Source organism: Saccostrea cucullata, unplaced genomic scaffold, assembly GCF_032062105.1.
Source record: "Saccostrea cucullata isolate Sc308-1 unplaced genomic scaffold, CSIRO_AGI_Scuc_v1 ctg13808, whole genome shotgun sequence".
NCBI classification, from domain to species: Eukaryota; Metazoa; Mollusca; class Bivalvia; order Ostreida; family Ostreidae; genus Saccostrea; species Saccostrea cuccullata.
The window spans coordinates 721-15621 of record NW_026919631.1 but is presented as its reverse complement, the minus strand read 5'-3'; the positions used below and the strand labels follow the sequence as shown (position 1 = coordinate 15621).

General features: G+C 34.3%; 2 protein-coding genes and 1 long non-coding RNA gene across 3 annotated transcripts; all 3 read left to right on the top strand.

The window, feature by feature from the left end:
• Positions 1 to 592: 592 nt before the first annotated feature.
• Positions 593 to 12624, top strand: LOC134234935 (mucin-2-like; the record flags this gene model as incomplete). The annotated part of the gene is made up of 11 exons (XM_062716980.1): positions 593 to 641; positions 1206 to 1292; positions 1537 to 1652; positions 1807 to 1972; positions 2127 to 2213; positions 10195 to 10209; positions 10386 to 10579; positions 10663 to 10701; positions 11125 to 12004; positions 12206 to 12321; positions 12539 to 12624. Coding segments are annotated over exons 1-11 (1835 nt in total), but the record flags the coding sequence as incomplete, so codon positions are not given.
• Positions 2385 to 4844, top strand: LOC134234915 (immunoglobulin A1 protease-like). The gene is made up of 6 exons (XM_062716965.1): positions 2385 to 2426; positions 2537 to 2570; positions 2814 to 2932; positions 3024 to 3126; positions 3384 to 3471; positions 3576 to 4844. The coding sequence occupies exons 1-6, from the start codon at positions 2385 to 2387 to the stop codon at positions 4396 to 4398; spliced, it is 1209 nt and encodes a 402-aa protein (XP_062572949.1). The 3' UTR covers positions 4399 to 4844.
• LOC134234926 (uncharacterized) lies at positions 8332 to 9863 on the top strand. The gene is made up of 4 exons (XR_009985283.1): positions 8332 to 8498; positions 8720 to 8881; positions 9295 to 9410; positions 9829 to 9863. It is a non-coding gene; the product is annotated as an uncharacterized LOC134234926 (long non-coding RNA).
• Positions 12625 to 14901: the final 2277 nt, after the last annotated feature.

The following is a 14901-nucleotide window of genomic DNA, read 5'->3' as shown; positions in this document are numbered from 1 at the left end:
AATGCAGCTCTTAAAAAAGATAAAAAAGGATTTCAAATGGACATGGAGTTTTTTTTTCCCAAAATAATGAAATTATTTAGATATTTGCTCAGGGGGAATTTTAATTCCCCAAAAATTTTTGAAAGGAGAATTTTTTGTTTAAGGAGATGTTCAGAAGTCTTCGAAAAGTTTTCGTTTGTTTGGTCGCATTTAATGACAGGAATGGATTTTAACATAAATAAACGGGTTTCCTGAAGTTCAAGATGGAAAGGAACACACAAATAATTAATGAAATTTTCCCTTTAAATGTTAATCATTAATTATTATCAGTAACAAAAAACAGAAAAGGGCCCGGGGTTTTTTCTTCCTTGGAAATAGTTGCATATTTTCTATTCAAAAAAAAGGATTAATTGTATTATAAAAAAAAAAAATTTCTTTAAATCCCTGCTTTTTTTGGCTGTAAAAAAAAATCACATGGAGTTCTCGTCAGAGCATTGAAATTTAAATTTCTATAGAGGATTGAGGAAAAGTAGTAGCGGAAGTAGAAAACTGGTTCTGTTGCCGCCCATTTGTTGATGAGGAGGGATCCGCCCTCTGTTGATGTCCAGGGGGGATGTTGGAGGGAGGTAAACAATCCCCTCCTCTTACTGTTATAGAGCAAGGTAAAGAGTATTTTTTAATAATTTAATAAATTTTGATTTTCAGTCGTGTGTTGTGGGTTTGGAAGTTACTAGTTGTTTCCCCAAATTTACGTTTGCCTTAGTGTTCCCTTTAGTTCTGGAAAAGTTATAAAATATTTTTAGGAAAACCTTGAATTTTGAAAATGCCATCGTCCTGTCAGGTTGCGTTTACCATATCATTTGATGAGAAATCAAATTTTTTTGAATAGGAGTGGTGCAAGGGGAGATGGTTTTGATAAAGTCGAAAACAAAGGGATTGCCCTTTAAAACTCTTTACACAAAATCTCAGCCAAATTGGATTCACTTTCACAAACTGTTTACACATCAAGTGTAAATGTATTGATTTCAGCAGAGTCTTTGTCTGTAATATTTTAAATTACATAATCCTATCAGACTGGACAAAATAATGAAGTTGGTACTTTTAGAAATCATAATTTATCTCCAATACACGGGATATTGTTTTTGTTCTTTTCAAGGAGAGAGTTTTTTGGAATCACCAGAACCTTAACATGGATCGCCGCCCAGAAATTCTGTAGTGACCGGCAGGAATCTCTGATCCGGGGACAAAAAGGATTTCCCCTCCCCACACTGGAAGATATTATCACCGACTCTCTGACTGGATACACGTTCTGGGTAAGCAAATTTGGAATTAAACGTCTATTTCCTACAAATTTAATTTTTCATCAACTAACCACTAGAATAAAAAAAAAAAAAAATATAAAAAAATTTTTAAAAAAAAGCTATTAAATAAAACTCTCCATTTTAACAAATCACCAAAATAATTGTGAATAAGTGATCTGAATACAAGAGGGATGTCGTGATAAACAAAAATGGGTGGGACAACAGAGCTATCTAGAATTGTGTAAATGGTTCTTAGGCTGTTATGGTGCCCAGACCGTGGAAGATTTTGGGATCCTGTCAAACTACACCCTGGACAGAGGTTCAGTGGGGCTCTGTCAAGAAAGGTGTGGATCCAGCAGCTTCGCTCTTCAGGTAATCAATTGATTTTAATTTATTATAAAATAGTGACAATAATTTCTTTCCGATATAGATCTAGACAACAGATTAAATAAATAGATTATCTAAAATTTGATAAGTTTTGTTTATAATAGCACTGCATGATGCAACTCTTCGATTCTAATTTAAGAATACCACGTGTCTTTGCCTAAGGGAAACTCCCCAGATTAATAGTCTCTCTCCCTCACAATGTGATTATGATTGTTCATCTGACGATGATAGTCACGTGAATGACTGCGGAGGAAGTAACACCTACAACGTCTACAGCGCTACCCCAAGTCATACACTTTCTAGTGGTGGGTTCGATACAGTTAATTCAAGTATTTTCGTATGGCTACAACAGTGATGTATATACCCTTTTTACAATACGATAATAAAGTATGATTATATCAATATATAAAGCATAATAAATGAAGAATTAGTTTATTTAGTTAAAAATCGATATTTCAGAGAGAACAGTAAACTGTGTTGTGCTTGGATGTTATGAGCAGTATGCACAGATCCACACCAACAACTGTACCGAGGACTTTGGGTCGAGTCTGCGAATCTGAGGGTAGGCATGATCGTAGGATATTCGAGTGTTTTCTTATATATTCGCTTTAAATTTTATAGGCGTAATAGTTTTTGCGTGAGATATCTTCAAGATTCTAACAGTTCAACATGGCATCCTCATATTTTTAGCAAGTACCAATAAGACGATTGCCCCAGATGAAGAGAATTTTAAGTCATGGAACCAAACCTACACGGAATGTAGGGAGAAGGAGAGCTACCTTTACGGAAACGTCAGCCTCAATGAAAACCCCAGGGCAATGTGCAATAAGTTATACAACATCAAAAGCAACACCCGGAAACCTGGCTAGGAGTGGCTAGCAAGGTTCCAGACCAAAGATAGAGGTTTGTTGACAGTCATGCCATAGCATACAACTGATATATTGTTGTTGCCATAGCGTACAACTGATATATTGATACATTTTCCAATTTAAGTTTGAAGTGCAATTATCAATTTAAAAATAATATAATTATTATGATTTATTATTATTATGAGTTCTTGTACATTGGAATATTGGTAAATTGGATATATTGATGTACTAGTATGTAGCGTATATAATTATTGTTAGTTCTGTGAGAAACTTTTAGGACAACAGCTGAGTGAGCAAGTTGTGATAGACTGCAGCATTTGTCAAGGATCGGCGGGTTGTTCCTATGTAGAGAACTGTAATAGCGATTCAGTGAAAGCAACTGCAATTTGTGGCAATGTAGGTATCAATCAATTCAACATACTGCCAAATCATTGCCACATGTAACAGTTTTAAAAGATCTAAACTAAAAAAAAAATTGAATTTAAAGGAGGACGACCTGCTACCACCCACACAAGGCACAGGAGAAACATCCACGATAACCAGCACTTCAAGAGCAATTACTGCTGCACCTGCACCCAAAACTGGGATCGGTATTGTCTTTGTTTTTTAAAAAGGATATCAACATTAATTTACATAAACAATAATATAAAAATGCCCCAAAACTTTTCTACAACACAAATTCCAGACATCAAATGTAAATAATATATTTGACTTTCAATTTTGTGCACTCCTTGAGTCACTGTTTTATCAAAACACGTGTTTAGACCAAGAAGTGAAACTAATTACTACACATAGAAACATTCAAATGGTGATTCAGAGTCTAACATTGTATACAATATATTTAAAGGTGACGATGCAAAGCAAGCCATTGCTATTACAGTATCTCTCGTGGTTGTGGTGACGGTATTGATAATTATAGGAGTTGTCTGCATCCGGTAGGTGTCGTCTCTGTAGTCTCTGCAATTGTAAGGAAATCATTGTAAAGTTTGCATTAATTGAGATTTCTTGAATATAATCGGTATAACATATTTCCATTGAGAAAACGAAGACAAAAGTCTGGTAAACCAGATGAAGTCCCCGGGGAGAAGTTAGAAAAGAACATTGCAATCGGCAGTGAACGGGACAAAGTGCATGTATCAGTCGAACTGTACAAGAAAGAAAGCATAAAGAGTAAAACAAGTGTCCCCGAATCTCCAACTCCTATATCGACACAGAAAGGTACACCTAGTGAAAACCCACGTGTGTCGACACAGAAAGACACACAAAGAGAAAATCCACCTGTATCGAAACAGAGAGACACAGGAAACGAAACAAGCAAATGGAAAGACAAGAAGCAGTTGAAGGAATCAGAAGTAGTGGCTGGAACTTCCTCCATTGGTAATACAGACGAAGCAGAACCAGGACAGACCGATGGTCTCCTCCAAAAGCCTACCACTGAGATAGATAAAGAAAAGAAACTGTACGATAATTACATGCGAATAAATACAGAAAATAAAGTAGACAATAATCCAAACAATAAAGAAAGTCCAGAAGACAAGAGTAAAATTATGAAAGTGGAAAATGTACCTTATTATACAGATATCGTACCAGAAAATAAGACCAAAGATCCTGAGGAGATTCCAACAACAGATATCAAGTCGACCGAAACTAAAGAAGCATCAAAAACAGCACCTGAAAGTACAAAAGAAATGGAAATAAATGTGCCACATGTTGATAAGTCAAAGACAAGCCAATCAAAAGATGGTGAGGTCAAATTGCCGGTTGCTAACGCAACGACAAACAGCATAGCAGTGCCAACTACAATCAGTGGGAATTCAGTGAACAAGAAAAATGTCTCCATTATTCAAGTTTCCAAATTTTGAAAGATTTATTTCGTGTAAAAGAGAAAAATACAGAACTTTATACAAGTTCAAGTACTTTATATAAAGAGTTGATGGCTTAAACATTTAAACCCTTCAATTATATATTAAGGAGGAAATATCTGTGTGCAATCTGCAAATATGAGTTTAACCCAGAATTGTGCTTGCGTGTGTATGGTATTTTAAAAAGTGATATTTGTCAAATTGTCAAATATCCATTAACATTACCCATTTTTAGAAATATGGCAATAACCATTTTTCCAGTCATCATTCTCTGTATTTATCAACCAAAAAGGCAAATTCTACATTTAATACCAGGATATATGAAACGTTACCTAGATTTATAATATAAAAATTAAGATCCAAGAAGCTTAAATTGCCCTTTGGGTGATCAAGAGGAGATATAAAAGGTGGGGGTTAATATTAATAAAAAACAACAATGAACCAGAGATAACAGTTTTATAGCTCATAAGTCCATTCAATCAAAACAAATCAGGAGAAGATCAAACAACGACATCTAAAACATCGGAGGTTGGATCAGGTTTCATGGATGAGTGAGCATCCTCTGCCGACCACTTACACACCGATTGCCCCTCGACATGATCAGTAAAAGCTGAAATTTCTTAGACAATTCAGTGTGTAAATAATGACCAAACAATGAGCATAAGAATGTAAGTCGGCATCTGACTTAATGAAAGATTGTTTTTACTGACAAGGTCACTGTACGGAACATATAAGTTAAGAAATGAGACTAACGAGTCTGTTGATATTCTAGCTTGTTTCGTCAACTTTTTTGTGAAATATATGGAGATAACGGACATTATTCAAGCTCTAAAGTCCACGAAACAATACATAATACTAAGAGCAGAGCAAACACGGACCTCAAAAAATCAGAGGTGGGATCAGGTGCCATCCATTAGATTACCTCGTTTTAGAACCTTTTCTTATGTAAGGCATACTCTTGTGTATCGGATCAACCAAGAGATACAAAACCCGTAAGTAGGTTTTAATGATATATTGCTACATAACTAAGGGAGAAGAGTACAATCGTGATGCTGAAGTCATCACGTTCACGACGTTTATTATATAACTTTGGTGTTAGATTACTATTTATATCTTTTTCTAGTTAAATATCCAAATGTAAAAATTGTTGTGTCAGACTCTGTGGTATCTTTTTGTTGAAGTTCACCGGGTTATATCTAGTCGACCTATGAATGGAAGTAGTATTGTTGATTAAAAATACGTCGTTGAGAAATCTACGTCAAAATTCCGACAGATTGTTGAAGACATCGTCTCTAAAAACTACATATTGTCAATCAGAAACTCAAGCAGCTTTTTAATATCAATTTCAGAGTACTTTTGTGTACAAAGGTTTCTTTTATCTAACAAATGTTGCAAATGACCAATGACAAGGTAAGTCAATTTATCAGTTCCATATTCATTGAAAAAGCGGCTGTCTATAATGCAAAAAAGCATGGAGTTCTTTCGTGGGAAATGGTTGTATAAAGTGTTGAAAATTCGTATGTTTTGATGTTATTGGATTTTTGTTTTAAAAAATTTTAAATTTCTAAAAGTTCTTTGATATGTTGGAGTATCTACATCTGATTTACATCAATTGTTACAACAATACAATATATTCGAGAAGTGATGTAAATCAGATCTGGATACTTGACTGCTGCTAATGGTAATTAGTTAGGAGCATAGAAAGAGGCTTGACAGAACATTTACTGGAATGAAATACGGAGATAACGAGCATTATTCAAGCTCGTAAGCCCACTCAAACAATACAAATCAGGAGCACGGTATACACGGACCTCTAAATCCTCAAATTTCGGATCAGGTGCGATAAGGGAGTGAGCATCCCCTACCGTTCGGTCACACCCTCCATGTGCTCCTTGTCGTAGAACCCGCTCTATATCTTTCCTTGTAAGGATTTTTATTTAGTTTAGGAATCCAGTATAAGTATGGTAATTCAAAATCGTTTTTTTTGGGGGGAATATTAAAGGTATTTACAGCGGACTTATGATTTTGATAGAATTACCTCCCTAGAAAGGCAGCTATGGGTATAAGTTGATTACGGCTTGCAGAATGAATCTAAAATAACATCGAAATAAAGAGCCTTACAATCAAATGCAATATTGTTACCCGCTTTCTCAGCTGGGACCAGGACATGCTGATTGTGTAGTCTATGTAATTCCGTTTTCACTTCTGAGGTATTGAACACAGAAGGATATGTCTTTTTTTATATTGTCCTTCATTTGCTTAATGCAAGATCTTAACATCCAACTGACACTTTTAATGAAGAATATGCAGATAACAAACATTATTCAAGATCACAGCTCCATAAAACAATACGAAATAGGAGCAGAGCAAACGCGGACCTCCAAAACATCAGAGGTGGGATCAGGTGCCATGGAGGAGTGAGCATCCGCTGTCGACCAGTCGAACCAGCCTTGTGCTCCTTGTCATGATCGGGAAATAACGGGAAAACCCGTCGTCAATTCAGTGTATAAATAATGGACAAATAATTAGTATGAAAAATGTCAGTCAGAATTTGACCCAATGAAAACTTGTAATTGCTGACAAGGTCATTGTATCGACCAAAGAACTTACGAAATGATGACTTTAAACGAGACTATTGATATTCTTGATTCATCAAATTGTTTGTCAATAATTTACCTCGTTTTAGAAATTATTCATACGTAGAACATGTACTTGTGTATCGAATCAACTGAGAGATATACACGCCGTCAGGTTATGAAGGTATATTGCTGCATAGGTAAGGGAAGTTGATGATAGAAAAGTTAAAGTCATCAAGTTTATCATAGAGCTTGGTTGTTAATCCAATCTGACAAACGTGTGAATGTTTCCATTTAAATAATATATTTTCTAATTTATTTTAACTGAAATATTTCAATATTTAGCTAATGTTTTTATATAACTTATAGTTTTACACAGTATATTAGGACTGGATTAAGTTCTGTTCCTCAAACCATTTAAAATATAAACGACACACGAATCTAAATTTCTACATTTTTTTCCTTTTTCTCATGTTACATTTAAACATTTTTTTTAAATCGACAGAGTAGTCGATAAAATAGTGTCGTGTACTATTAATAAAAGAGAAAATACCTTCTATATCTGACGACTCTCTTTTTTAAAATCACTTTTAGAAGGCTTGGTTAATTTTTCTTTTATTTATATCCATTCAGCTAACACCTTATCATGATTCCACGATTTTAATTCTATAGTACCGGTAACTACTTAACCTTATAGTCTTAGAAGTCAGCCGTCTGGGTTTCTTTGAAGCCTTCATTTATCATGTTAACATTGACTAGGACAAGAGGAGTCCGGTTTCGATGTATTATGTACGTCTATCGTCGTGGCAACCCTGTGAATTTAAAATGTCCGTGAAGAATTGTAGGGTGTCGGCACGCGGAAGTTAAATCAGTGTAAACCCCGCCAAAGAAAAGGGACCATGAGCACTTGGAAATTATTTATCTTGTCTCTACTAATTTATCAAGGTAAGAAAATTAATCTATTTGTTTCTTTTTCCTGTTTTTTTTTTCAAATCTTATCTATGTTAAAATATCCATATGTACTTTACACCGTAAAAAGCAAACCAGTCAACCATACTAGTAAGAATTATAGCATGCACAATGCAATTTTAACAGAAACTTTCAAGGTCCCATGCAAATATTTTAGACTTTTAAAAAGAAATAAGGAACGAAATTTGAGGACTTTGAAATGTTGCATGAAATAATTATTACTCTGTTTACTATTATTAGTGATTTTAGATTTAAAAATTATTTAAAAAGGGAAATTCCTTCGATGCTTTATTTAACCAGTGACGCATAGAAAGATGGATTGAGATAGGGCTGAAACAAGAAGATTATCATAATTCACAAGGCATACATTCCCGTCCATTGTAGATAAACAAGGATAAATTCATTATGTCATTTGATAACGTCTTGAAAATATCACCGTACGTAAATATCAGTTTTTACTTTGATTGTGAACTGTTATATCATATTGGTGGATATCAAGTGTCAGAAAATTGTTATGTACAATTCTTTTGAATATTTCCTTTTGTGCATACACAGGTTTGATGCTTTTCAATATATATATTTAAAATATATATATTTAAAACGCTATACTTTAAATATTTATACGAAAACTGTTATTATTTACAAGTTTTATTATTCTTTATTTAAGCTGTTTTTCTTGAGATCATATCTCCAAGTTATTATTACTGGTTTAAATTTTCAATTCAAACCTCACAGTTTAATTATCATATAACAAAAGAATCTGTATTTATTTCAAGGAGATAGTTTGGTAGTGTCTACAAATAATTTAACTTGGATCGAGGCCCAGAAATTCTGTAGTGACCGGCAGGAATCTCTGATCCCGGGGACAAAGGAGGATTTCCCCTCCCTACACTGGACGGGATTTTATCACAGACTCTCTGACTGGATACACGTTCTGGGTACTTTGTAAACACTGATAAGATACTAATTCACTGAAGGTTGATCATATCAACGAACCATAGACACACCCATAAGGTGTGGATAGTTATGCAATGCAGAGGACTTAGCTCCTTTGTTGTGCTTTACCTTTAAAATTATCTGATTATTAGATCTTTTCAGGTTCAAAATTTGAATTATAAAATACCATGCACATATGATGAACTTATCTAGTGGATATTAAAATAAAGTTGTTAATAATCAAAAAAATACATATGAGCTTTACAATTTTTTTTTCTAAAAAGGTATTTTGAAATTGAAAACATATATGTTTCAAACAAAAAAATCATAAAAATATGACAAATGTAAACGTTCTATTAAAACGACAAAAGAAAAGTCAACAAGCATATGTAATGTATATTTCATTGTGTTTCAGGATGCTATGGTGACCAGGATGTGGAGAGCCTGGGGGTACAATCGAACCACACCCTAGTCCGGGGATCAGTAGGTCTCTGTCAGGAGAGGTGCCCCTCTTATCACTTCGCTCTCAAGGTGTGCTGTATATTGTGTAGAAGTATTCAGCTTGACAATTGCTTTATATAGGTTTTACAGGAAATCGATGTTGCTCTTTTGTATATCGATAAAATAAAAGGAGATAACGAACAGTATTCAAGCTAAAAAATTATCAAACAATACACATTTTGGAACAGAGCAAATACGGAACTCTAAAACATCAAATGTGCGATAAGGTGCCATGTAGTTATGAGCATCCCCTGAAAGTAAGAGTCCATTCTGAGGTTTATTTATGCATAAAACATAGTATGTTATGATTGGGCATACAGGCGTGATGATACATATAAAATAATTGATAAAACATATATATAATTATTTTGATATTTAGATATTAAAAACAAGTATATGCTGGTGATAAGTATATGTTTTCTTACAAAAGATTTTTTTACCCCTTCAGAGCACCACGTGTCTTTGCCTGGAAAACGTTTTCCATGCTCCCTCCCTCACAATGTGATTATAATTGTCCCTCTGACGATGATAGTCACGTGAACGACTGCGGAGGAAGCGCCACCTACAACGTCTACAGAGCTACACCAAGCCAAACACTTCCTAGCGGTAGGTTTTACAATGTATATAATTTTTTCCTTCTTTTTAACAGCATTGAATTACGTACATCGTTTACTAGTAACAATTTTACTAGATTGTAATATACAATTATACCAATTATTGCATTATTTAGAGAGAACAGTAAACTGTGTTGTGTTACGTATGAGCAGTATGCACAGATCCACACCAACAACTGTACGGAGGACTTGGGGTCGAGTCTGCGAATCAGAGGGTAGGAAATCAGCTCATCAGGTTTTCATCAAATATTTTAAAAAGCAACTTCCCTTAAATTGTAAAATCAGAGACAGACACTATTATGAATGTTAGGTATATAGTAACATGCAGCGAATAATAACACTAATTTAAGTAGAGTAATAATTGCTCTGAGTCTTTGATTAATTCGTTCAGAGAGTACCAATAAAACCCTGGCCCCAGATGATGAAGACTTCAAGTCTTGGAGCCAGACCTACAAGGAGTGCAGGGTGGAGGGGAGCTATTTATACGGTGAAGTCAGTCTGAACGAAGATCCCAGGGTGCTGTGTAACAAACTTAGAAACTTTAAAAGCAACACCCCGGAAACCTGGCTAGGAGTGGCCAGACAGGTCTATCAACCAAGACAGGGGTACTATTTCGTCCAAACTCAAATTTATCTTTTATGAATTTTTAGTTGTTCCATTCATTTCAGATAACATCTTATATAAACAAGCGGTCACCAGCCCTAACGGTAATCTGATATACAAAGACAAGTCACTGATTCCCCTTTCTCTTCAACTTCCAATTTCCAACCCTAAGTTAAATCTTTTTTTTTTTCTCGGTAGCAAAGACACTTGTGTACATGAGAACATTTTCACACAAGTTTGAAGATTTTTAGCTCTTCTGTTCCATGGAGTTTTTTTTTGGAAGTTTCGAATCGACGCATTGATTCTATTTTTCAGGAGAGCATACCGGTGTTGTGATAAATTGTCAAACCTGCTTTGGTCAGACGGGTTGCTCTTTTGTTGAAAAATGTAATGACATTTCTTATAAAGCCTATGCAGTCTGTGGAAATGTATGTATAAACGGCACTAGAACATACCTTGTTTGTATTAATCATTTATAAACAGGTTTATGATTTTGTGAAATAATCACAAAAATAATTTTACTGTAGGCTAATGATTTATTGGACACTACCACAGTCATGACAACAATAGAAAGTAGCACGACAGAAACAACGGAAAATCCGACAACAACGTCAGAAAGTCCCACCACAATTGAAAGTCATTCAACAACAGAGAGTCCCATAACAACAAAGGAAAGCCCTATAATAACAAGTCAAACAACAGTAGCAACAGAATTTCCAACAACAACATTAATAACATCAGAAAGTCCAACAACAACAACCAAAAGTCTAGAAACTACCGAAAGTCCAACAACAATAGAAAGTTTCACAACAACTACAGAAAGTTTACCACCACCAACAACAACAGAAAGTTTCACAACAATAACAACAGCAGAAAGTTTCACAACAACTACAGAAAGTCCCACAACAACAACAGAAAGTTTCAAAACAACTACAACCACAGAAAGTCCCACAGCTACAGGAAGTCAAACAATAACAGAAAGTCCAACAGCAACAACAAAAACAGAACGTCCAACAACAACAACAACAGAAAGTTCTAGAACAACTAAAGAAAATCCTGCAACTGAAAGTCCTACAACATCAATGGAGAGTAGTAAAATAATAGAAGAAAATTTTACATCAACAGAATATCCTGAAATATCAAGTAGACAAACAGCTAAAATACCAACAGAAAGTACCACAACAGAAGTTTCTACGACATCAAAAGATAGTCCCACAACGAATGTGACAGAAAAAGCAACAAGTTTTACAACTTTGAGTCTTTCAACATCTATACACAAAAAATCAACAACAGTGATATCAACAAATATATCTATTACAGCAACAAGCACTCAATTGACAGTAAAGTCCACAACAGCAGATCCGGTATCACAGGGACCGATAGCGCCTGCATCACAGACCAAAACAGGTTATAATTAAACACATAAAGCACCTATATCACAGCCCAAAACAGGTTATAATCAAACACTTATAGCACCTATATCACAGACCGAAACATGTTATAATCAAACACTTATAGCACCTATATCACAGACCGAAACATGTTATAATCAAACACATATAGCACCTATATCATAGACCAAAACAGATTATAATCAAACACTCACAGCACCTATATCACAGACCAAAACAGGTTATAATCAAACACATATACCACCTATATCACAGACCAAAACAGCACCTATATCCCAGACCAAATCAGCACCTATATCACAGACCAAAACAGCACCTATATAACAGACCAAAACAGGTTATAATCAAATACGTACATTTGTATGCTTTATCATAATATCTTATGTCATGTGATTCACACTTTGAGTTAAAATCATATAAAGATTCTTTAATATTAGTTTTGCTAATTCGTCTTTTTGTCTCCATGTCTGGGACAATCAAACTTAAATTACGTTGACTGACAGAATATTTGAACGTCTATTGATTGTAGATGCCAACAGAACGAGCCATTATAGTAGTCGTGTCTGTTACCATCGTGGGAATCCTCATGGCGATATTAGGAATCGTCTTTAAACGGTGGGTTATGACGTCAATTATATTATTATTGTAGTGAAGTAATAATAAAATGTATCCATATTTCAGTTTATTTTTCTTTGTTAGGAGGCAAAAAGATTCCATTTAGAAGCAAAGAAATCCCGTTGGAATTACTTACCGACATTTCAATAGCGGATGTTCAATTTGGATGTTGTTCTGCGGAAATGGACTTGCTGAATTTTGATTTGGAAAAGGATAATGCAGAGGACATCAAAGAAGTTGGAGCATATTACCAGGATGTGCAAACAGAAGATGAATCCAAGATGTCAAACTAAGTGCAGCCGACAGAAAAGCAAGGGGAGCTTATAAATAATAGTGTAAGCATTTACAAACGTGATACAAAATGGAGGAAGGACTCGGGAACAAGCCGTTGTTACAGACGGTGTAAATATAGACAATTTAAATAAAAAACTAGAAGCAAACAATCAAAATAATGATCATATACCTTTACATGAATCTCCGCCTCACAAGTCTGTGATAAACGTCAAAAGACCGTCTCAATCTATACCTCTGGTGAATGTCCAGACAAACTACAACAGGACCAAACAGTAGCCAGGCTTCAAATAAGGCAAAGCATGACACAAAGAAAAATGTGTCATTGATTCAGGTCTCCAAAACATGAGCTTAAATTGAAAATAATGATTTATATATAATCTCCACATTTTAACAGGAAGACATAGGATTAAAAAAGAAAAAGAATGTAGAGAGTATTTATCTATATTTCAGTGATTGCTTTGAAATTATTTATTTTTTTAATGTCACTTTTTTATTACATTTATATAATTGCTTTATGTTGCTACGACTTCTGATATCTTTACTATATTTAGTTATTAAATTACTAGATGCAGAATACAGTATTATATTAGAATAACAAAATACGGCTGTCCTGATAGGTTAATTGCACTACCAAGCATCTTTCTTTACTCACAAATCTGTTAAGAACAGTCAAGAGTACTGTTCAACAAAATAAAAGAAGTGGTATAAATCAAATGTAAATATTAAAAATTCCAAGGAACTTTTCGACATTTTTGAAATCACAAATTTTTACCAAAGTTAACACCAAAGCGCTTATTCAACTTTACAACTTCTCCAACTCTAACTCTTGATTCCTGCCTACATTTTGCACCCATTAAATTCAATATTCATGTATGGCAAGTCAAACGTTGCAATATTCGATCTTTTTCATTTGTATTGTAAAATTTTCCATTTGTATTGTATAGTTTTTATTTGTATTCTATAATTTTCCTTTTGTGTTGTATAATTTTTCATTTGTATTGTATAATTTTATTTGCATTGTATAATTTTCCATTTGTATTCTATAATTTTCCATTTGTATTCTATAATTTTCATTTGTATTGTATAATTTTTCATTTGCATTATATATTTGCCATTTTTATTGTATAATTTTTCATTTGCATTGTATATTTTTCATTTATATTGTTAAAAAATCATTTGTATTCATAATTTTTTCATTTGTATTCTATATTTTCCATTTGCATTGTATAACTTTTCATTTGCATTGTATAATTTTTCATGACGCCACCACTTGCCGGTGGAGAGCTACAAATTTTGTCCTATACTCGGCACTTAGGGCCAATGAGCAAAGAGGGAATCATTTTCATGCCAGCACCTACTGCGACACGGATTTCGTCTCATCCGAAGGACCGGTCTCTACGTCCCACAATGGGATTCGAACCCGCGACACAAGGATCATTGAGCATTCAGTGTAAGGAGCATTTTTTTCACAGAAAAAAGTTAGTTAATTACTGGTCTGTAGAGATATTAAAACAAAAAAAAGCATTTAGTTTTCCAAGTTATGCTCATAGCTTCTCACCAAACCGGGTCCACAGGCACCTGAAGTTGGATAAAACCCCCCTTTTTTTTAAAAAAAATGTTTTGCCTTATCTGATTGGTTAATATTTAAACTGTATTACAATTAACCAATCAATAAGGCAAACGAAGTGCGACTCCAAAACCTCCTCCAAAACTGCCAATGGGGCAAATTTTAGTATCCATTAATAAATCGTCCGATTACGGCATATCAAAGCTAAAAGCGGGGTTTAGGTTAAAAAGAAAAGTACATTTCCAAAACAGAAAGCTTGCAAAATTATGATAGGTAACACTAATTATTACCTTGGGAAACTGTCTCGAAACAGGGGCCCCCTTTTTTTACAACTTTTGTTTTTTACCTTGTGTATTTTTATTATACCAAAGGGCCATTCTTTAAACGTGGAAAAATACAATCGCTTGCATATAACA